The 24,522-nt window shown below is 45.5% G+C and overlaps 1 protein-coding gene across 1 annotated transcript; it reads right to left on the bottom strand.

Annotated features, from left to right (window-relative positions):
- Positions 1–353: 353 nt before the first annotated feature.
- Positions 354–24,522, bottom strand: CCDC12 (coiled-coil domain containing 12). The gene is made up of 7 exons (XM_039368758.1): positions 24,124–24,522; positions 15,186–15,277; positions 5,528–5,607; positions 4,472–4,533; positions 4,330–4,364; positions 3,176–3,252; positions 354–1,522 (listed from the first exon to the last, which is right to left on the bottom strand). The coding sequence occupies exons 1-7, from the start codon at positions 24,421–24,423 to the stop codon at positions 1,443–1,445; spliced, it is 726 nt and encodes a 241-aa protein (XP_039224692.1). The 5' UTR covers positions 24,424–24,522; the 3' UTR covers positions 354–1,442.

Genomic DNA, 24,522 nt, shown 5'->3' with positions numbered 1-24,522 from the left:
CTCGTATTTACGGCGGTGGTTCATGCGATTCCCCCTTCTGACAAGCAGAGTCAGCGGGGGAAGCCTGATTCACTTCAGGACTGTGTGACTGACTTTAACTATTGCAGTGATTCGCTTAGCGACTGTCGCAAGAAGGGTCATCAAATGAGGCAAAATTCACTTAGCAGCAGAAGTTTTGGGTCCCATTGTGGACGTTAAGCTGAGGTAAAAGGTCAGTTGTGAACCATCCATGCAGCCCCAAAAAAAGAGAAAAAAAAAAACAAAACAGAAAAACATCCAAAATGCTGTTTTTCCCTCAGAATTCAGCCAAACTCAATGACGAGATTTGACAGTTCAGATGAGACAACTGCAAATCGCTTGGGGAACATTTTATTATCAAAGAAAAAAATTTCCTCCACACGACACAGCCTGGTGTGTCACATACATTTTGAATGGAGAAATCTAGAAAATTTGTAGATTAATGTCTTTCCTGTACGCCAGGGAGACACACACACACACAGACACACACACACACACACAAACACACACCCCCTCTTAATAAGTGACATTTGTCGATTTCCTCCATATTTTATATGCTGAGAACTGGATGGCAGGGTAGGAGTTATTTAAAGTATAAAAAGTAGGATTGACCCTCAAGCAACCAACCCATCACAAAATTATTGAAAAGGCAGAAGGAACACAACATAGCTTTTTTAGGACACACACACACACACACACACACACATTGCAGGTTGGGGTTTTGGAGGCAAAGCAAGAAAATGTGTTGCTTTAAAACGGTGTTTCTCAACTTCAGCCATTTTGAAGATGTGCAGACTTCAACTCAAGCTATAGCTGGCTAGGGAATTCTGGGAATTGAAGTCCGCTCATCTTCAAAATGGCTGACATTGAAAAAGAACTGATTTAGAAAATGAGAAATTAAACACAATTGCCGGTCCCTTCAGCTTTTTTCTGATATATTTCAACTTCTTTTTTTTTTTACAGGTTTTTAAATTTTTAATATCAGGTGGCTGCTAGCTCGTTGCCCCCTTTTCTCCCTTTATTTTGTATTTGAACTTTGGAAATAGAAAAATAAACATTTGGGGGGGGGGGTTAAAAACAAAAAACAAAAGATGGATCCCCAACCCGCTCAGCAAGTCACACCGAGGATCAAGGCCAGAGTCCGGATCAAAACTTCCCATCTTGCTCGGCCGATGTCTTTCCTCGGTTTTGTCGTGGACCTCTGAAGTGGCCCAGGTCACTCTAGGTCCCAAGGTGAAGAAGCAGCAGCAGCCAAGCCAAGAGACTCGTGACTTTGTCTCTTCTCCTGCCCATTAAGGCAGAAGTTTCGGGTAACAAAATGGATGTTTGAAGAAAGAATTTGGAGTTTTCTTTGCAACTGAGGTGATTTTGTAGGGATGAATGGCCCCCTTGCTGGTCCGGGAATCTCCTTTCGGCCAGGGGCCTCAATCCGAATCACTGTCTTCCTGTTGGGCCGAATCGACGGCAGAGGCCAACTCTTCCTCCTGGCCTCTCAACCGTTCTCCTGCCAGGCAGAATCAAGCAGATGGACCTCATGGAGACCGTGGTAGGTCCTTTGAACCTCAAAACAGGTGGCCCACCGAAATACGCCCACCCCGGGCAGCTGAAGCATCCGTGACAGGAGCGTCAAGACACCCCAAGTTGGCTCATCCCTATAAAAGGAACTGGCCACAAATTTCCTGGTATAGGTAGTTCTTGACTTACGATAGTTTGTTTAGTGACCGTCTGAGCTTACAAAAAGTTCACTATAACCAGTTTTTCAGACTTACGACCATTGCAGCATCCCCGTGGTCATGTGATCAAAATTCAGATGCTTGGCCACTGACTCGTATTTATGACTGTCGCAGTGTCCTGGAGTCACGTGATCCTCCTTTTGCGACCTTTTGTCAAGCAAAGTCAATGCGGAAGCCGGATTCACTTAACGACCGTGTGACTAACTTAACAATGCAGAGATTCGCTTAACAACTGTGGGAAGAAAGGTAAAATGGGGGGAAACTCATTTAACTGTCTCACTTAACGACAGAAATTATTGGTCCAATTGTGGTCGTAAGCTGAGGACTGCCTATATCTCCGTTTTTCATACAATGGAGATCAGGCAAATGAAGCAATCCAGCCTCTCTCAGGCTGCTAAAATATATTCTCTCCTCCACTTACACCCCAGCCTTCTGCCACGAAGTGCAGGAAATCCTCGACTTATCAACACAACAGAGTCCCAGGTTTCCGTTGCTAAACGAGACAATTGTTCAGTGCTCCACTTTACGGCCTTCCTTGCCATAGTTGTTAAGGGAATCCCTGCAGTTGTTAAGTAAGTCACACAGTTGTTAAGTGAATCTGGCTTCCCCATTAGAAGGTCGTTAAAGGGGATCAGGTGACCCCTGGGACACTGCAACCATCGTAAGTATGAGTCAGTTGTCAACTGTCTGAATTTTAATCGTGCGACCTTGGGGATGTTGCAATGGTCATTATGTATGAAAAACGGTCATACATCACTTTTTTCACTTCCGTTGTAATGTGGAACGGTCACTAAATGAACTGTTGTAAGTTGTTACGGGGTAGTAATGTCTGAAGACTCATAAACAGGTGATTTATGGCAGATGGGAAGGAAGGACAATTTGTTGGATATAGAATTTTATCCGGCTTGCAAATCTGGCCCTGGCTGGACGGTCAAGTGACACCCGTGTGCCCTTTGCACGTCATTGTGTGGGGAATGACAAATGATCTCTTAGGACAGTGGTTCTCAACCTGTGGGTTAGGACCCCATTTGGGGTCGAACGACCATTTCACGGGGGTCGCCAAACAACGCAGTCCGCCATTTTTTTTCCCCTTTTCCTTAGCTGTGCTACTCCCTTTTATTCTATTGGCTTTTGAAAGCCAATAGAATAGACTCTCTTGAATAGAGTGTAATTCTATTGGCTTTCAAAAGCCAATAGGAATTGTCCAGGCTGTCTCTGCCCTGCTGAGCCCGCCAAAAGTCCCATTCTGCAAACAGTGCTGCACCAGTTGAGTAGTCCTTGACTTACAACCGGTTGAGTAGTCCTCAACTTACGACCGGTTGGGGGTCGCGGCATTAAAAAGGTTGAGAACCATTGTCTTAGGACCACCTGGACGCTGCTATGTTTCTAAAAAACGCCCCCCACCCTGCCCAAACCACACTCACGGATCAGCTCAGCGATGGCCCTCTGTGTACGTTTTTCCAATTTTTCCAGTTTTTTGGCCACGTCTCGCTTTAGGTCCCTGGGAACGAGAGAAATGGGGGGGGGGAAATGAAAACTATCAAAGCTCCAGGGGGCTGGAATAGAAGACCTCCAAGGTCCGTTCTGTTACTCCCTACCCACTCTTTAAAGGCAAGTTTAGCTCAGAGTTACAATCCTATACATGCTTGGAAGAGTTAGCGGTAAAAGGAAACCAGGCCGCCAAAGAAACACGGTGCCTGGATGTCATTGGAGTTGACGCCTGCTGGAGCACAGAACAACTCAAAGTAGTAGTTCAAGAAGTCGTGGAGAGACCTGGCCCAGAGAATCGCCAAAAGCTGGACACAACTGGACGGATAACGTCACCAACATCATCACTTATCCTTGTCCACAACTCTCCTCCAATCAGAGAAGGAGAAGGGGCAGAACCTGAGGGAACTGGAGTGAAAAGTGGGATCCTCCTAGAATCCCTATGTAGTCACAGAAGAACTAAGTCCAATCTTCCTAAAGTGCTGTTGACCCTTTTCTAACTCCTGGCAGGTGCTGAGTAACACTCGAGAAGATTCTCGTGCACTTGAAAGATTCCTGTGCATAGGCTTTCAGCCATAGATCGGTTAGTTGAAAGATTCCTGTTGACACGCTTTCAGCCATAGATCGGTTTAGCTGAAAGCTTCCTGTGCACAGGCTTTCAGCCATAGATCGGTTAGTTGAAAGATTCCTGTTGACACGCTTTCAGCCATAGATCGGTTTAGCTGAAAGCTTCCTGTGCACAGGCTTTCAGCCATAGATCGGTTTAGTTAAAAGCTTCCTGTGCATAGGCTTTCAGCAATAAACCAGTTTAGTTGAAAGATTCCTGTGCACAGGCTTTTAGCAATAGATCGGTTTAGTTGAAAGACTCCTGCGCGTAGTGTTTTAGGAAGAGATTAGTTTAGTTGAAAGACTCCTGTGCACAGGTTTCCAGCAATAAATCAGTGTAGTTGAACCTTCACGTGCAGGCCTGGTGTTTTGCGCCTATCACAAATGCACATAAAGAGCACAACTGCCCCACAGCAAACTCAGGAAGTTTGGGAAGGCCTTTAAATTGCAAATCTTAGCTGCTCCGCTGCTCGTTCCTACTCACCAGTCGGGCTTCCTGGGGGCAAGATTTGCCAGGTCCTACAAAGGACGAAAACAAAGGGGAGGGGTTAATGAGGTAGCCCCCCCCCCCCACCTTCTTCTTAAGAGTCACTTTTCAGTAAAAGTCTCATGCGAGAAGGCCTCACCACTTCTTCAATGATCAGCTCCGGTTTAGCTGCCTCTAATTGCTCCTTCACTTTGTCTTCCACTAGAGAGAAGGAAGGAAACCACAGTGACAGATGGGAAAGGACGGGGCAGAAGATTAGCCCTCCCTTGTCCGTGGGGGTGCCAAGAGGACCTCCTCAACAGAAGGCCCAACTGGGGCTGTTTCCAAAGAAAGCGTCAAGAATTGAGGCAGCCATCCAGACTGTAAGCAGGCATCCTCCAGACGTGGGAGCTGCAGGGCCCAGCACAAGTGGAGAGGCACAGGGTTAGAAGGGAAGGCAGAACCTTCCGAGAACAGATGCCGGGGAGGGAAAACACAGCAACCCAGGTTGGAGGTAGGACATCAGGCCTTCTCTGTCCTCCTCCAGGAGAAAGACAGTGGGTTCTAGGAGCCCCTTCAGGGTCCTGGCCTCGCAGTGCTGGCTACCTCGGCCTTAAGACTCAAAAGAAGGTGTCTGTTTCTTTCTGGTACAGGAAAGGGGAAGGTGGTGGAAGAGGAGAAGATGGAAAAGAAGAAAATAGAGGAGGAGGAGGAGGAGGAGGAGGAGGAGGAGGAGGAGGAGGAGGAGGAGGAGGAGGAGGAGGAGGAGGAGGAGGAAATGGAGAAGGTACTCAAGGAGGAGAAGAAGAGGAGAAGGGAAGAAGAAGATGGGAAAGGAGAAATAGAAAAGCTGTAGAAGGAGTAGACAGACAAGGGGAAGGAGAAAGACACAGGAGGAGGAGGAGGAGAAGAAGATGGAAAAGGAGAAAAGGAAAGAGAAAGGGAAGAAGATAGACAAGGAAAAGAAGGTGAGGATAAGAGAGAAAGAGAGAGAAAGGGGGAGAGAGAGAGAGAGAAAGAAAGAAAGACAAGGAGAAGATAGACAAGGAAGAGCAGGAAAAAAGGTGAGGCAGAGAAGAAGACGGAGAAAGAGAGAAAGGACAAGAAGGTGACATTGCTTCTCCCTTGTTGGATTCCTGGTTGGCTCTTTCTGGATAGGCCTGGACAAGGCAGGTGGACCACCAGGACCCCCATCTTGTCTCCCCTGCTGACCTACCTGAAGCCGGCTTGGCATTGGGCACCACCCTTTCCTTCAGCTCCACATCTTCAGGGATATAATTCCGCAACTTCAGCTCCCTGAAAAGAGAAGAAAGAAAAGAAAGGTGGTTAGGAGAGAGTGCAGCCTCCATCCATCAACGAAGCTGCACTGCTGTATTGGAAGCACTTGTGCCTGGTTAAAGCTGGCAGCCCACTTTGGACTTCTGACTTCCCACTGGCTTCCCCAGTGACTCAGTTGTGGGATTCAGTTAACCAAAACTTTGGGGATTCCGGTCACTGAACAATGCAGTCGTGCTTTAATACCGCATCACTTAGTGACCGACATTCTGGTCCCGATTGCCATATAAGTCGAGGACTTCCCGTTCTTGCTTTGCCACCAACCCTATAGGTAGTCCTCAGCTTAACAATTGGGCCCAAAATTTGTTGTTAAGCGAGACAGTTATTAAGTGACTTTTGCCCCATTTTATAACCTTTCTTGCTACCATCGTTGAGCGGATCATTGCAGGTTAAGTCACATGGTTGTTAAACGAATATGATTTCCTCATCGGAAGGTCGCAAAAGGGGATCACGTGACCCCAGGACACTGCGACCGTCATAAATATGAGCCAAGAGTCCAAATTTTAATCATATGACCATGCTGCAACGGTTGAAAGTGTGAAAAACGGTCCCAAGTCTCTTTTTTTCTGTGCCATTGTAACTTCGGTCACTAAACGAAGGGTTGTAACTCAAGGACTACCTGTATTATTTTTGCAACAGATCTGTCAGTGATATAAGTTGGGGGGGATAAAGCGTGTTTCCGTCTTGAGTTCTTTTTAATTCAATTTTTTTTTTAAATGTTCTTTTATAGTTCTGTTTCGTCTCCGTTTACTTGTTTTAGGAATTTTGCATTTTACTCTTCTGAATAAAATAGAAAAAAAAAATGGATTCAATTAAAAAAAATGAACTCCGTCCAACTCCAGACCGTTTACTCCTGGGTGAGTAAACCCAGTCCCAGTCCATGCACAGAAGGCATCCCTGCAATGCTCACACTGTACACTAGATGGAGACATTGCCCTTTTGGTGAGCTTCTCTGCAGTTTCCAATAGCCCAGTGTTTCCCAAACTTGACCATTTTAAGGCATGTGGACTTCAACTCCCAGAATTCCACAGCCAGCAATGCTGGCTGTGGAATTCTGGGAGTTGAAGTCCACATGCCTTAAAATGGTCAAGTTTGGGAAACATTGCAATAGCCCTTCCTTTCCGGATGACAGCACAGTAGGATTCTCAGATGGAATAGAGCTGGAAGGGACCTTGGAGGTCTTCTAGTCCATCCCCCTGCTCTAACAGGAGATCCTTTACCATTCCAGACAGGTGGCTGTCCAGTCTCTTCTTAAAAGCCTCCAGCGCTGGAGCATCCACAACTTCTGTTCCACTGGTTGATTGTCCTCACTGTCAGGAAGTTTCTCCGTAGTTCCAGGTTGCTTCTCTCCTGAATTAGTTTCCATCCGTTGCTTCTTGTCCTGCCTTCAGGAGCTTTGGAGAAGAGGTTGATCCCCCCCCCCTCCCATTCTTTGGGGGCAGCCCCTCAAATACTGGAAGTGTCAACTCTGCAACGAACCTAGCTGAAGCCATTCTACTCCTTATCGGTTGCCACAAGACTGGGGGGAGGAATGGGAAGTTTTATGCTAGCCTAAACAATTCTGTATCTGGGAATCAAGGTCACCTCTATTTCCTCAGCTGGGGGGAGGGGGGTTTGAAGCTAATGTTGGAAAGCCCTCCAAACTGTTTTATTGGGAAAGTAGTTGATTCCATAGATGGGGAGTGGGGCTGGGAATTTTAACTTTGTAAAACTGTTACTTTTGGAGGGAACTTTAGTTTTGGTTTCACTTTTGACCATGCCCATACTTTGTAACCAATAAACATGTTCTTAAAGGAAAATTCAGGCCTCAGAGTTCTGTTTTAATGGGTCTCATCTATCGGAACCATGACAGGAAGACTGCTATCGTGTCCCCCCTCGTCCTTCTTTTCTCTAGACTGGCCGTACCCAAGTCCTGCAGCCATTCTTCATGTGTTTTAGTCTCCAGGCCTTTAATCATCTTAGTTGCTCTTCCCTGCACTCTTTCCAAAGTCTCTACATCTCTTTTGTGCTGGGTTGACCACAACTGGATGCACAATTCCAGGTGTGGCCTTACTAAGGCTTTATAAAGCGGTACTAATACTTTGCGTGATCTTGATTCTATGCCTGTTTATATAACCAAGGATTGTATTAGCGTTTTTGGCTGCTGCTGCACACGGCTGGCTCACGGTCAAGGGATCGTCCACTAGGACTCCAAGGTCCCTCTCACAGTTGCTGTTTTTGAACTGGGTCTCGTCCAGTCTGTACGTCCATTTTTTAGTTTTTCCTGCCTAGGTGTAAAATCTTGCTTTTCTCCCCATTAAATTTCTTTTTGTTGGATAGGGCCCGTCGTTCAAGTCTGTCAAGATCTTTTTGAATCCTGAGCTTGTCTTCTGGGGTGTTTGGGTATTCCTGCCAGCTTAGTGTCATCTGCAAATCTGTTGAGTAATCAACCTATTTGCTCTTCTCTGCACTCTCCCCAAAGTCTCAACATTAAGACTCCCAGCACTTAAGGCAAGGCACCGGGATAACCTGCGCACCGTTGCTCTGAGTACACAACTAAGAATACAGGCAGTTTGCCGAGGAAATTAGAAAAATTATAACAATTCTGGTTCTCTACTGGAGATTAAAAGAGGTAGGGCTGGAATGTTCTCCAGATTGCAAATGCTTCCTGTTCTGGGACTAATTTTAAGAAAGGAAAAGAAAAAAGAAACGAGCATGCAAAATTCATAAACATATTGCTTGGACAGCCCGTCGCAGTCAAGGAATGCAGAACAGCTAACCAGAGCCTGGAGCGAACGTTATTCCTGCAAAATGGTTATACACTTTTTTTTTTTTTTGCATTAAGACAAATGCAAAGGAGCCAATAGCAACAAATAGAAACAGAACTAAAAATAAAATTATCTCTGTTTAGAATCAGGATTTATAGAGGCACAAGCCAGTCAGGAGAAAAAAAAGACTCAGCTAGGAACGGTTCAGATAGGATAAAAATCAGTTTTAAAAGTCAACTGATGCAGAGCAGCTTAGAAGAAATGGCAAAAATTGGATTATTCCTATCTTTGAAAGATTTAAACTGTGGTTGGCTGTATCAGGCAACACAGCTAAGCGTGTGTGGGGGGGAGAATAGACAGCAAAATGGACATGTTAACATTTTATAGGATTTTTATCCCACCTTTATTACTTTATAAGTAACTCAAGACAGTGAATGTAGCTAATATTCCATCCTCCTATTTTTCCCATAACAACAGCTCTGTGAGGTGAGGTAGGCTGGGTGGAAAGAGAGGGACTAGTCTCAAGTCATCCAGTTGGGTTTCATACTTAAAGCGGAACTAGAACTCACCGTCTCCTGGTGATTGGGCCAAAGTCACACAGTGGGGTTTCATAACTAAGGCAGGACTAGAACTCATCATCTCCTGGTGATTGGGCCAAAGTGACCCAGTCAGGTTTTATAACTAAGGTGGAACTAGAACTTACCATCTCCTGGTGATTGGCCCAAAGTCCACCAGCTGGCTTTCATGCCTAAGGCAGGACTAGAACTCACTATCTCCTGGTGATTGGCCCAAAGTCACTCAGTTGGCTTTTGTGCCTAAGGCAAGACTAGAATTCACTGTCTTCTAGTCATTGGCCTAAAAACATCCAGCTGGCTTTCGTGCCTAAGGCGGTACTAGAACTCACCATCTCCTAGTTTCTAGGCCAGCACCTTAACCACTATGCCAAGCTGGCTCTTTTATTTTTACTTAATGTCCCTTAAAAATGGGAATTCCACCACTGAATATATTAAAAGACGTCGGGGCTGTTTTAACTTAACAGCTGCAGTGATTCGCTTAACAACCGTGGCAGGAAAGGTCATAAAACTGAGCACAACTCACTTAACCGCCCTCTCGCTTAACCCCAGAAACATGGGGTTGTGCTTGTAACTTGAGGATTTCCTGCAGTCTCTCTCGGCTATGGGGCGAGTACATTTTAAGAGAAAAGACTGAGGATTTCGAAAATAAGAAATAAAAAAATTGCTAAACACAGATTTCGATCCTCAAACACACCCTGAAAGACTGATTTTATTTTCATCTCCAGTGGCCCTGAATGACCCCTGGACTGGGGACAAAATCCGGGAATTTATCAAGAGGAAACAGGTTGCCCCACCTGTAGGAATCAATCTGAGGAACAGATTTATAAACATCCCATTTATTGTTTGCGGCGGAAAAAAAAACGGGGGGCGTCCCCTGAAGTCCAGCCAAAATCACACACACGTAGCTTGCAACAACCCAGATCTCCACAACTTGGATGTGTGCAAGTTCTAAATTTACTATTTGCCTTAAATGTAAACCTATCAAGGACAGTAGATTGGGAAAGGCTGTTTTAGAGCCTTAACGGATATGCAAACAATGATCAAACCAGAGTTTAGTTATACAGGGATTCTCAACCCTAACAACTTTAAGACTTGTGGACTTCAACTCCCAGAATTCCTCAGCCAGCTTTGCTGGCTGAGGAATCCTGGGAGTTGAAGTGCACAAGTCTTAAAGTTGCCAAGGTTGAGAACCCATGGTTTAGTACAAGGTGCCTCCCAGATGCATGCAGTCCTCAACGTACGACCATCATGGACCCGAAATCTCTGTTGCTAAGCAAGACAGCAGTTTAGTGACTCTTGCCTAATTTTTCCCACAGTTAAGTGTATCATGGCACCGGTTGATAACACGGTCGTTAAACTAATCTGGCTTTGTTGTCAAAAAGTGGCAAAGGGGATCACAGGACCCCGGAGTGCTGCGACTGTCGTAAGTATGAGCCAGTTGCTAAGCATCTGAATTTTGATCAGGTGACCACAGCGATGTGGCAATGGTCATAAGGGTGAAAAACGGCCACTTTTTTGGGGTCTGTTGTAACTTCGGTCACAAAGCGAATGCTCATTAAGTCAAGGACTAACTGTACCTAGAGTGCACTCTCATTAAATCCACCCAGCGTGTGGTGTCTTCTGGACTCATCGCTTCGCAGAGCACCCAGCTCCGGAAAAAAAAATAAGTCGACTGGGGATTCAATGCCTAAAGGGCCATGATGGAGACGGTCTCAAAGCACATGCAGGTACTCCTCAACCTTATAACCATTCACGTAGCAACTATTCAGAGTTACCATGTCATGGGAAAAAACGGAATTATGACCATGTGAAGATATAGTACCGTTTTATAAAATTCTAGTAAGGCTACACCTGGAATACGGCATCCAGTTTTGGTCACCATATCACAACAAAGACGTTGAGACCTTGGAAAAAAATCAGAGAAAAGCAGCTAGGACAGTGATGGTGAACCTTTTAGAGACCGAGTGCCCAAACCGCAACCCAAAACCCACTTATTTATCGCAAAGTGCCAGGGCTGCATCAGCATTGTGTTGACCTTGGGGGGGGGGCAGGGAGGTGCCTCCGAGTGCCACCTCTGGCACGCAAAAACCAGGGGCACAAAAATGGGCCACCGTGATGCAAGGCGCAAAAACGGCCGCTGCCACACCGTGGGGTGTAAATACAAGGTGCTGCACCACGCAAGAACGGGGCAGGGCTAGTGAGTATTACGCAGGCACTAGCCCTGCCCCATTTGCAGCATGTGCATGCTCGCGGCCCCGTGCACACATGCACGCATGTAAACTGCTTCCCCCTCCCTTTTTTTCCAGTCCACCAATCGACAATGGTTGGTGACCTCTGCTGTTCCACCTCTACTCCAGCTTGCTAGTCAGCCGCTTCGCCTCCTTTGTGCTGGGCGGGGCTCCTGCTGTGGGTAGCGATAGCGGCCTGATGGACCTGCGGCTGGCAGCGGTGGCACGTGTGCCAACAGAGAGGGCTCTGAGTGCCGCCTCGGGCACCCGTGCCATAGGTTCGCCACCACTGAGCTAGGATGATCCAAGGCCTGGAGAGTAAAACATACAAAGAACGGCTGCGGGACTTGGGTTTGGCTAGTCTAAAGAAAAGAAGAAATAGGGGAGACATGATAGCAGCATTCCAGTATCTGAGGGGCTGCCACAAAAAAGGGGGGGTCAAACTATTCTCCAAATCACCAGAGGGAAGGACCAGAAAGAATGGTTGGAAACTGATCAAAGAGAGAAGCAACCTGGAATTAAGGAGAAACTTCCTGACAGTGAGGACAATCAACCGGTGGAACAGCTTGCCACCAGAAGTTGTGGGTTTCATCACTGGAAATTTTTAAGAAGAGACTAGACATTCACCTGTCTGAGATAGTATAGGTTCTCCTGTTTGAGCAGGGGGCTGGACTAGAAGACCTCCAGGGTCCCTTCCAGCCCTAGGATTCTATAAGGCAGGAAGGCAGGAGAAAGAGACAGAGGGATGGATGGATGGGAGAGAGTGTGTGGGTGGGTGGGTTGTCCACCTGTTGTTCAGAGCACCAGAAAGCAAGACAAGAAACGAGGGATGGAAACTAATAAAGAAGAGAAGCAACCTGGAACTAAGGAGAAACTTCCTGACAGTGAGAACAATCAACCAGTGGAACAGAAGTTGCCTCCAGAAGTTGTAGGTGCTTCATCGCTGGAGCTTTTCAAGAAGAGACTGGACAGCCACTTTGTCTGAAATGGCATAGAGTCTCCTGCTTGAGCAGGGGGTTGGTCTAGATGACCTCCAAGGTCCCTTCCGGTTCTCTTCTGATCGATAGCATCCGCAAGGTGCCGTGATCAATTTGGCAATGGCAAGTATTTAACCTGGTGGAAGCATCTCAGTGTGATGAGACTGCCAGGCTTCCGACGTGCAAAAGTCAGTGGGTGAAAGTCAGATCTGCTTTACGACCGTGTGATTCGCTTAACAACTGGATGATCAGCAGAGTGGATTTGATTTAAATCAAGTCGATCATGATTTAAATCACTAGTAAAAAGGCTCGATTTAAATCAACTCGATTTAAATCATAATTTTTAAAGAGCAGCTGTCATCTCTGACCGGCTGTTGATTGACAGCCACAAGGTGAGGGACATGGTGGGCAGCGGGTGAGTGGGTGCCCGCTAACAGGTGCTGCCAGGATGGATCTGAAATGACAGGTGCTCTTTAAATGTAAGGACTCATTCTTGCTGGTAGTTAGAATCTTTAATATTATTATTTGCAAACAAAATGAAGGTTTCCCATTTAGAATAAGAAGCTGTCAGGTCAGTAAAACAGCGATAACAGAACTGATTTTAGGTTAATCACACATAGTTGGAGAACTACTCAAATTATTTTATTTAACACTCAAGAGCCTCGTACAGAGGCATTTCTCTTCAAACAATCATACAGTTTGTAGTGTGCACAGATTTGCAAAACAATGGGATAAAGGAATATTCTTGAACTTTGTTTTACGACTTATCTCGTGGTTACTGTGAAACTGTGCGAATGCGTCAAGGCAGTGCATGTTATCTCGGCTATCAGAGCTTGGATTCACTGAAGGAGTTTACCAAAAATGTAAATATTTCAGATTGTAAAGCCTCATGCGACATAACAAAGCTCCATTTCATGCTGAACAAACTAAATTATTAATGTATCTTAAATAGAAAACTACGTTTAGATAGATTTTTACTTCAAAAGCATCTTATTAAAATAAATTTGATAAAAATTAAAAAAATCCAATTTAAATTTTAAAAAATCCGATTTTCTATTTTTTTTAAAAAAAATCATCAATTATTATCCACCCTGATGATCAGCTTAACTGAAGAAAGAAAAAAAAAGTTGCAAAATCCTGTGCAACTCATTTAACAACCGCCTGGCCTTAGCTACAGAAATTTTCCCCATTCGTGGTCATTACGTTGAGGACCGCCTGAATGGGATCACCCCTTTGCCACTTTCCCCAGCTGGCTTCCAACGTGCAATGGGGGAGGCAACCTTGGCTCTTTTATGACTGGTGGACTTCAACTCCCAAAATTCCTGAGCCAGCATGGCTCAGCTTGGAAACCTCTCCCTTTCCTCTCAACATGGCTGGCTCAGGAATTCTGGGAGTTGAAGTCCACGAGTCATAAAAGAGCTGAGGTTGCCTACCTCTGGCCTAGGCCTAGGCTGCTTTATGACTCATGGACTTCAACTCCCAGAATTCCTGAGCCAGCATGGCTCAGCTTGGAAACCTCTCCCTTTCCCCTCAGCATGGCTGGCTCAGGAATTCTGGGAGTTGAAGTCCACGAGTCATAAAAGAGCCGAAGTGGCCTACCCCTGCCCAAATGCCTGAATTTTGATCACGTGACCGTGAGGAAAAAATATTTAAATATTTAAACCAGGGGCCTTCAAACTTGGCCCTTTTATGACTGGTGGACCAACTCCCAGAATTCCTGAGCTGGCATGGCTCAGCATGGAAACCTCTCCCTTTCCCCTCAGCATGGCTGGCTCAGGAATTCTGGGAGTTGAAGTCCCCGAGTCATAAAAGGGCCACGGTGGCCTAGGCCTGGCCTAGACTGTGGCAAAAGGTTATAAAATTTACTTAACAACCGTTGTAAGTTAAGTTCAGGACTGTCTGTACATAATTGTGCGTAGAAAAATAAAGAAAAAAGAAAAAAAGAAGAAACATATACATAAATTGAATACTGATGTTTATGTCTGCAATTCTATTTACCTAACCAATTTGACCTGACCTCTATCTACTATATTTAAAAAAAAACAAGACAGTTGCAGCCATGTCAAAGCCTTTTGTTATCAGAGACTGCAGTAGCTTTTATTCTGAAAGTGACTGCTATTCCCCCCCCCTCCTAAATTTACATTGTGTATGTGTATGTGTGTGTCTCTATGCACCTTCAGCAGCCCTCATGGTTGGCACTCCACAAAGGCCCCAAGTTCTCCTGCGGCCTCTTGGCAAAATTAAAAGCCTACCCCAGGGTTAAAGAAACAAATGGCAGGAACCATTCCTTGATTTCCTAATAAATATCACAAATAAAATACATAAGTTTCCCAGAAAAGTGGGTAGGATTCGCATGGGGCTCAGGGCAGCTGCTCCGGCCTCAGTGAGAAGGGACTTTTTAAAAATTAACATTTTAATTTGTGTTTTTAAATATAACTGTGACTTGCAAAACACAGCACGAGGCTCGAGCTGATTCAATGAGAAGGAAGGGACTTTTTAAAGACTTTAAAAAAAAATTTAAATTTGTGTTTCTAAACATAACCTGAGACTTGCAAAACAGCAGCACGGGGCTCAAGCTGACTCAAGGAAGAGACATTAAAAGACTTTTTTTAAAAAAAAAAAATATTAAATATTCATTTGTGTTTTTAAAGATAACCGGGGACTTGCAAAACACAGAATGGGGCACAAGGTGATTCAGTGAGAAGGGAGGAACTTTTAAAAGCCAATTTTCTTTTTTTAAAAAAAAAACACAACAACTCAAATTTAAATTTGTGCTTTTAAACATTAACTGGGACTTGCAAAATGCAGGGGGGGGGGGGCACAAGCTGACCGGGTGAGAAGGAAGAGACTTCCTTTAAAGACAATTTAAAAAGAAAAAAACTAAATTTAAGTTTGTGTTTTTAAGATACCGTTGCTAGGGCTTTAATCTCTGCTCTTGTCTTCCTGTGGCATCAGGTTTCCCTGATCTGGCCTTTCTCAACAGGGTGATGGGGAGAATAACCAGACACTCACTTGTGTTTCGGGACGTTTTCCTCCTCCTCCTCTTCCTCCCGGCTGTTGCTTTTCGGCACCTTCACCTGGGGTGCCTCCTTGTCCTCATTTTGCTGGGGGGAGGGGAGAAAAGAAAAAGAGGGAGAGAGAATTAACAGAATACAGCTAATCCTCGACTTACGACGACCACGCTTGAGCCCAAATATCTGCTGCTAAGTGAGAGGGCTGTGGAGGGATTTTTGCCCCATTTCACGACCTTTCTTGCCACAGTTGTTAAGTGGATCCTGCTTCCCCCATTGACTTTGCTTCCCAGTGGGTCGCAAAAGGGGATCGCTTGACTCCTGGACGCTGCCACCATCTGAAGTACGAGTCAGTGGCCAGGCATCTTCAGTTTTGATCCCTTGAGCATGGGGGATGCTGCAACGGTCGTAAGTGTGAAAATTGGTTATAACTTGCTTTTTCTAGGGCTGTAATTTCAAACGGTCAGTAAATGAATGGTTGTAAGTAAAGGAGTAACAGAGTTGGAAGACACCATGAGGTCATCTAGTCCAACCCCCTTCCCTTCCTCCCCTTCCTTTTTTCTCTCCCTCCCTCTTCCTTCCTTAACCCCGCCCTCCTTTTTCCTTCCTTCCTTCCTTCCTCCCTCCCTTTTCCTTTCTTCCTTCTCTCCCTTTTCTTCCCTTCTTCCTCTCTCCCTTCTTCCCCCTCCTTCCTTCCTTCCCCATCCATCTCCTTCCTTCCTCCCCTTTCCTTCCTTCCTTCCTTCCTTCCTTCCTTCCTTCCTTCCTTCCTTCCTTCCTCCCCTTCCTTTCTTCTCTTCATCCCTCCCTTTTCCTTCCCTCCTTCTCCCTTTTCTTCGCTCCCTTCTTCCCTCCCCTTCCTTCCCTTCTCTTCCTCCCTCCCTTTTTTCCTTCCTTCCTTCCTTCCTTCACCATCCATCTCCTTCCTTTCCTTTCTTCCTCTCCTCCCCTTCCTTCCATCCTGCCATTTTCAGGGCCGAAGGTCAGAAAGCTAAGAGATCATGGAAGGATCGCCCCTCCTTTTGAAGGGTGGGGAGGGGGGGGTTGAAGAGAACACCCACATTGAGAAAAGACCCTGGTTCCATCCACCCACCCACCCACCAAGGACTGAGGCAGCCATTATAGATAGTCCTTGACCTACAACTGACCAGAATGTCACCATGTGATCAAAATTCACATGCTTGGCAGTTGACTCATAGCGTCTCATGGGTCACGTGATCCCCTTGGGCCACCTTCTGGCAAGCAGAGTCAATGGGGGAAACCGGATTCACTTAACGACCATGTGGCTCAATTAACCCACGGCAGGGATCCGCTTAACAAAGATGACAAGGAAAGTCGTCCAATGGGGCAAAACTAACTTAATAAATTTCTCACTTAGCAACGGAAACTTTTGGCTCGATTGTGGCCTGCTTGCGATACCTGTACGGGTAGGAAAAACACTGCAAGGTTTTGCAAGACTCCCGATGTTCAAAGATTGCAAAAAAGACAGGAGGGCCTGCTGAATTACACCTCATTTGGCATTTAAAAAAAAAGAAAATCTTTCCAAGGGCAAAATCGGGAGAGATATCAAACGGAACAATTCCTCAAATGCGAGCAGGGATTGTGGAGGAAATTCAAGGACTTCCTATCAGGTTTGTGTTCAAAGCACAACTGCACAGGGCTGTTTGCGAGAGTCCATTTCCTGCAACTTCACCCCTGTTGCCAGCGTAAAAGTCTCTTTTCCTCAGTTCAAGGACGGTACAAATTGTTAGGGTTTCCCCCCCCCCCACGGCCAACAGCGTCCCCATCAAATAACAATAAAACTTCCTAACAGCAACTATTTTTGCAGACAACAGAGAAAAGTGGCAAAATTCTATTTTATTTTTGGAAATTTTCGCCTGGAAAATCCCTTGGGTTAACTGTCAAGAGCAGCTAGATCGCAGAGACACACATGTAAGAGGTTCAATTTAAATTGCAAGCTTTTGCACACATTAATTAAAACATTCCCTCTTGGGTGAAAGACAGACCCAGCAATGCATTTTTTTTTCTTTCTGGAGTTGGTTATTAACTTACTTTCTCCCAATGGAGAAAGTCTGCTCTGCTCAGACCCAAACTTTTAAATTATTAAAAATCTCCATTACAGGTAGTCTTTGACTTACGGCCACAAGAGCGAGACATCTGATAAGTAAGCTACCCTCATTTTGCCACAGTGAATTACTGCGATGGTTCAGTTAGTCGCATGGTTGCTAAGTGAATCTGGTTTGTCGGAAGGTCATAAAATGGGATCACGTGAGCCTCTGACCTGCAACTGTCATAAATACCAGTCAGTTGCCAACCACCTGAATTTTGATCACATGACCACGGGGATGCTGCAACGGTTGTTAAGTGTGAAAAACAGCCCTAACTCACTTTTTCCAGTGATGTTGTAACTTGGAACAGTCAATAAATGAACTATCTGCATGCCTATCTCAGACGAAATTTTGATTCCTTGTATTTACACCTTCAACCAAATTACTATACCGGGCAACTTACAAACCAAGAGGTTAAATTTTAAGGGGGCAAAAATAGACCCACTCACGGGTTGAAGGAATGTGGTTCTGCCTGCCCTTGTTTTTGCAAGCCCTTGTAAACTGTCATGCTTAAAGCTACCGGGTCTTGCTCTGGGTTTATTAATCCTCCCTTCACTTGGTTATTTATACCGAGGCTCCGGCTGGCGCCCACCGGTTTAAAAACACAACTGTGAGTTTTCAAGAGTTGTCAGGGCTCCTGGGCTAAAACCAAAACCTTTCTCCACCTTTGGCTGAGAGCAAAACGGAGCAGAGGGTGGCTTGAAAAGAAAGAAGCAGGACGGTTAGACCAGAGGTGGTTTAATCCTGGTCAAACTGGATCGCTTAGGTAGGAGGACCAGAGGTAGAAAATTAGAAAGTTCACCTTGAAAAGGTGTGTGCAAAACCACTGCAGTTATTCTGTTGTCACAGGAAGGAGAATTAAGGTGCCTCTAGGTTCACTTCTGCGGTGAAGAAGTATATCTTGTAAATAAATCATTTTGTTGCTAGCCTTAATTTTCTCCAGGCTGCATTTTTTCCCCCAGCAGACTGATTTTTGAAGAGTTAAGCTTCTTGAATTAGAAGGGGACAGAAGTTCTGGTTGATGGATTGCAAATTAGCAGAAATCTAGCTTCTGCAAGACATCAAGCTAGAAACTAGGAGACGGTGAGTTCTAATCCCGCCTTAGGTATGAAAAATGACTGGGTGACTTTGCCAGAAGACGGTGAGTTCTAGTCCCACATTAGACTGGAACACCAACTGGGTGACTCTGGGCCAATCATCAGGAGACAGTGAGTTCTAGTTCCCTATTAGATAGGAACACCAACTGGGTAAGGTTGGGTCAATCACCAGGAGACAATGAGTTCTAGTCCCACCTTAGGCAGGAAAATTATTGGGTGACTTTGGGGCAGTCTCTCCCTCTCAGCAGAACCCACAGGGTTGTTGTTGTGAAGAAAAGTGGAGGAAGAAGGAATGTTAGATATATTTTGAGTTATTTCTAAAAATAAAAAACAAGGCAGGGGATAAACCATCGCTGGATGGTTTTCAAGAAGAGTTTGGAAAGTATAACTTCTCCTGCTTCAGCAGGGGGCTGGACTAGATGACCTGCAAGGTCCCATCCAAACCTAGGTTTCTAGGAAACAGAGACCACCACAAGCATGGAATCCCAAGGCAGGAACTACTAGGAAAAAAAGAATAGGTTGAAATGAGAATTGAAATCAAATTCGGATTTTTCTCTTCGGTGTATTTTCGTATGCCTGGAGGTCACTTTCTAGAATAAACAAAGGCTTCTAGGAACTTTTTGTAACTCTGCACAATGAACCACAAGCACACTTGGCCACGAGCCTAGTTCACTGGGGTGGGAGTTTCCCACCAGTGTGAAAAATGTGCAGATTTTTTTTGGCTAGACCTCATCGTAGGAAATGGGGCTGTTTCATCTCCTCTTTTCCCTACCTCCACACGGCTGGCGCCTTCTTCTCCAGTTCCGAAAGTGTTGGAACTACGATTCCCAGAATTCCAGAGCATGCGGGGGGGGGGGCTGCAGCCTTAAAACATGTACAATTAGTCCTTGACTTACAACAGTTCGTCTAGTGACTGTTAAATCACTGAAAAAAGGGACGTAAGGCGTTTTTTTCTCACAATCGTTGCAGCATCCCCCGTGGTCACGTGGTCAAAATTCAGACGCTTGGCAACTGGTTCATATTTACGACGGTCGCAGTGTCCCGGGGTCACCATTTTGCGGCCTTCTGACCAGCAAAGTCCACGGAAAAGCCAGATTCATTTAACAACAGTGTGACTAACTTAAGAACTATAATTATTCGCTTTAACAATTGTGGCAAGGAAGGTTATCAAATGTGGCGCAACTCACTTAAGAACTGTTTCGTTTCGTGACAGAAAATTTGGACTCAGTTCTGCTGGCAAGTCAAGGACTAGCTATAGAAGATGTAGGCTGGGGGAAAGTGATGTAGATTAGTGTGGGGCTGCTTGTGTGTGTGGGCGTGTGTCTGTGTGTCACATGGCTGAAAAGAGGATAAAGCCTAACCCTAATCTAATCTAATTGAATCAAACAAAAATCGGATTTCAAAAGCAGCTTTCATCCTATCTCGTAGGTTCACGTTTCCAACGTGAACCAATTTTCAGTGTGGGACCCACCAGAATCCCCAGCTGAAGCCCCCACCCTCTGGAAATTGTTCAGTTAGATGTTGTGTACCTGCCTAAGTCAGAACTACAGCTAGAACTCCCAGTCTCCTGGTGATTGGCCCAAAGTCACCCAGCCAGATTTCATGACTAAGGTGGGACTAGAACTCTCTGTCTCCTGGTGATTGGCCCACCCAGCTGGCTTTCATGCCTAAGGCAGAACTAGAACTCACGGTCTTCTAATGATTGGCCCAAAACCACCCAGCCAGCTTTCATGCCTAAGGCGGGACTAGAACTCCCTGTCTCCTAGTGATTGGCCCAAAGTCACCCAGCTGGCTTTCATGTCTAAGGCGGAACTAGAACTCCCGGTCTCCTAGTGATTGGCCCAAAGTCACCCAGCTGGCTTTCATGTCTAAGGCGGAACTAGAACTCCCGGTCTCCTGGTGATTGGTCCAAGGTCGCCCAGCCAGATTTCATGCCTAAGGCGGGACTAGAACTCACCGTCTCCTATTTAAGCCTGGCTCTCCGAGTATTAAAGATAGAAGCAGCCACTGAATTCAGAGCGTACCATCTTGAAAATGTCCAACAACTTCCATGGATTGGCAAAGGTTTATACAGAGGCATTTTCTGCTAAAATCCAAACATCTGCACAAACGTTTCTCATAATAACACAACCGAAACTTGACAAGGAACTGCCCAGGATTGTGGAACCACTCACCAAAATATGTCAACTTCGGACTAGTTATATGTATAACCCAGGCTATTTTAAGAGAGGTATTAACATTTTTGAAAAAAGTCCAGAAGTTCCAATTCCCCCTTTCAAAGCAATGTTTTCAACCAATCTGAGCCACAGGATGTGCTAAAATAGCCAGGCTCAAAGCAGAATACCCAAAAACAGAGAAAAATGAGATTACAGGCAATCCTCAATTTACAACCGTTTGTTTAGTGACCTTTCGAACATATAACAGCACTGAAGAAAGTGACTATGACCAGTTTTTCACACTTACGACCGTTGCAGCATCCGCGGGGTCAGGTGATCACAATTGGCAACTGACTCGTATTTATGACGGTTGCAGTGTCCCGGGGTCACATGATCTTCTTTTGCAACCTTCTGACAAGAGAAGTCAATGGGGGAAGCCGGATTCACTTCACAACTGTGTTACTAACTCAACAACTGCAGGGATTTGCTTAACGACAGAGGCAAGAAAGGCCGTAAAATGGGGCAAAATTCACTTAATGGCCATCATGCTTAGGAATGGAAAGTCTGGGCTCAATTGTGGTCGTACGTTGGGGACTACTTGCACACACCAAAAAACAGAGGGAAAAAAAATAAGATTAGATCATCAGCATGTGTTCTAAACTCCCACTTTGTTGCAAGCTGCAATTTCCAGGCCTCAGAAAGAAAGACAGATGAATCTTTCAACACCGCATTGTGTGTGCCAGGATGAGCGGGTGGACGGCCTTCAGACAAAATAAAAACCACATGCTATTTCATGGGATTAAGGTTGCTTGTGTACTTCCTGTGAAAATAAAGAAACCTTCAGGCACCCATTTTGGGGCTTGTTGAGTTTAGCTTACTTCCCCCAAGATCACAAGGTCTGGAACTGGAAGTTTAAAAGAAATATGCCCGTTTTGCTTCACAGCAAGAGGGAAAATACGCCGTTGCTGATCTTGGGAAAAGTTACGGAGGTTTTGACTTGATTAGGAAATTCCTAAGTAATACCTGACTTCCAAACTGTGGTTGAAGAAAAACAGGGAGGCAGTTTGGTCTAGTGGTTAAGGCAGCTGGTTAGAAAGTGGGAGACATTGAATTCTAGTTCCACTTAGGCACAAACCCGGCTGGGTGACTATGGGCCAATCACCAGGAGACGGGGAGTTCTAGTCCCGCCTTAAGCATGAAAGCCAGTTGGGTGACTTTGGCCCAACCAGGAGACAGTGAGTTCTAGTACCACCTTAGGCATGAAAACCAGCTAGGTAACTTTGGGCCCATCACCAGGAGATAGGGAGTTCTAGTCCTGCTTTAGGCATGAAAAACAGTTGGATGACTTTGGCCCAACCAGGAGACAGTGAGTTCTAGTTCCACCTTAGGCATGAAAGCCAGTTGGGCAACTTTTGGCCAATCACCAGGAGACGGGGAGTTCTAGTCTCTATTAGGCATGAAAGCCAGCTGGGTGACTTTGGGCTAGTCACTCTCTCTTGGCCCAATCCACCCCACAGAATTGTTGTGGGGAAAACAGGAGAAAAGTATGTTGAATATGTTCACCGCCTTGAATTATTTGTAAATATAAAATAAGAAAAACGGATATGTCTGTTTAATCATCAAGAATCCAACTTGTCTCAAGAGAGTCTTTATAGGTAATCCTCAACTGAGAAAAGTGACTTATGGTCAGTCCTCACAACCTTGCCACCTTACAGGGTCATGGGATCAAAATTCAGACATTCAGGAACTGGTTGATATTTATGACGGCTGTAGTGTCCCACAGTCATGTGAACTCCTTTTTACAACTTTCAATGGGGAAGCAACCAATTTATTAACTTGACAACTGCAGTGATCTGGTTAACAACTGGATGTGACTAGATGTCATTTAATAGATGCCTCATTTAACGGTGGAAATTCTTGTCTCAACTGAGGTCATAAGATGAGGACTACCGATATTAAATTCCATGCCGAATCGTCAAACCACTTGAAGATCCAAACTGCATTTTGTTCAAAGGTACAGAGGGAAATTCCACATTATTCAAAATTTATTTGCACCAAATTCAGGTGCTCCAGCTGTTGTTTGTACTCTACATGGATCTATTTTGTCTTTTAATGAAAAGTTGACAAATTCAAGGACTGGCCAGCCTGTCCCTTATTCCAGTGTACATGAGAAGCTGGGATGCCATGAATTATCCATGTTAAGCGTAAACAGATCCATTGGGCTCACCTGTCCAAGTAAACCACCTTCCCCACAGCTCATGGTTTATTTACCAGTTTGCTTAGTAAAGTTTTGGGTCTTTTTGAGCAAACGCAAACAGACCAGGGATGGTAGATTTTTCAGGGCACGGATGTCAGCAAAGGATTTGACAACTGACAAATTGTATTGCAATGCCACAAAGCAAACCACATTGCTTTAGGTCAGGGGTCTTCAAACTTAGCCCTTTTATGACTGTTGGACTTCAACTCCCAGAAGTCCTCAGCCAGGCACTGCTGGCTGAGGAATTGAAGACCCCTGCTTTAGGTGTTTTGAGTCTGATATTCAGTCACAAAAAGGAAGACAGACGGGTTTGCATTGTGACAGGTAGTCCTCGCTTACTGACTATTCAAAGTTACGACAGAATCTGGAAAAGGTACTTATGACCTGGGTTTGAAGTTCAAAGGTTGTGTGAATGCATTATCATAATAATAATAGTAAAGTTGGAAGGGAGCTTTGAGGTCATTTAGTCCAACCCCCTGCTCAGGGAGCACTCAGCAATTAAACAAGATGTTACACTGCTTTTTAAATTCATTTAATGCCAAGGATCATTAGGGATTTCAGCGCAGAAACCTCAGAGACAAGACAGGGACTTTTAAAAACTTTTAAATTTCTTTTTCCTGGAACCTTTTGTAAAGTTGAGGACTATCTACTTTTCAGTTTCTGGCAAAAAAAACCCACTCATTACAGCCCATGGATTTGTTTAACGACCACGCTGTTCGCTTAATGAGTGCTGCAAAAATAAGTGGCTGGGGGAGATTCTGGGAGCTGGAAGTCCACCAGTGACCAAGTTTGAAAAAACATTGACTACGGATACTCCTCACTTTACAGTCACAATTGGGGCCAGGGTTTCCGTTGCTAAGCGAGGCGGCTGCTAAGTGAATCATGCTTCCTTTCACACCTGTTTTTGCTACGGTCGTTAAGCGAATCAATGCATTTGTTAAAAGTGAAGAATACCTAACAATAATAACAACAGCAGCATCAACCTAAAGGGGGAACCTTCCCTACTAGCCATCTCAATCCAGGCCAGCAGAACAAATCCGGGGACGATGGGCTTTGTAGTCCCCAGTTTCGGGGCCGGGATATCGGTTCTCCGGCCCAAAAAAACAGAATGCAAATGGCGGACATCGTCCACGGAGAGCGGGGAGAAGGGCTTGCCACGGGGATGGGCTTTGTAGTCCCCGTTTAGCAAACACGCATGCGCGAGTGACATAACCGTGACGTCACCCCTAAGCAAGTTCCAACCTCAGGGCTTTCCCCTCAAGCCGGCCGAGCCTCCACATCCGCCTCCCGGCCCTCCGAGGCGGCTCCCGGCCCTCCTTACCTTCCTGGCCGCCCCGGTGCGTTCCCGCAGCGCCTTCAGCCGCTCCCTCCGCCGCAGCGCTTCTTCCTGCAAGCCCCCGGCCTCGGACGCCATCTTCGGGTCTACTGCGCACGCGCGCCGAGGCAAGGCGCGTCCTGTCCGCGCCGAACGAGAGCAGAGTCGCCGATCAGTGACGCAAGGATGGCCGGCCGAGCGCCGAGCGCATCGCTCGAGGTGTGAAAGTTTGCAGGGAGGAGAAGGAAAAAATTCAGAATGGGACATCGAGGTTTTTGAGCATCGGACGCAGAGTCCTCTGAGCATACGCAGAGTGCGGGAAGGCTGTAGAATGGGTGATGGAAAAGGACAAACTGGGGAACAGAGATTCAGCCTAATAATAATAAGAGGAAGAGGAGGAAGAAG

This window comes from Crotalus tigris, unplaced genomic scaffold (assembly GCF_016545835.1).
Source record: "Crotalus tigris isolate CLP2741 ecotype Arizona unplaced genomic scaffold, ASM1654583v1 scf7180000020932.1150333, whole genome shotgun sequence".
Classification (NCBI taxonomy): Eukaryota; Metazoa; Chordata; class Lepidosauria; order Squamata; family Viperidae; genus Crotalus; species Crotalus tigris.
Note: the sequence above shows the minus strand (reverse complement) of the source record. Positions and strands in the feature narration are given on the sequence as shown.

Coding starts and splice junctions, on each gene's coding strand:
- CCDC12 (XM_039368758.1), bottom strand. CDS start 24,423: ATGCTCAGAGGACTCTGCGTCCGATGCTCAAAAACCTCGATGTCCCAT. Junction 4,534..5,527: donor CAATGCCAAGCCGGCTTCAG/GTAGGTCAGCAG, acceptor CCTTCTCTCTAG/TGGAAGACAAAGTGAAGGAG. Junction 4,365..4,471: donor AGCTGATCATTGAAGAAGTG/GTGAGGCCTTCT, acceptor CGTCCTTTGTAG/GACCTGGCAAATCTTGCCCC.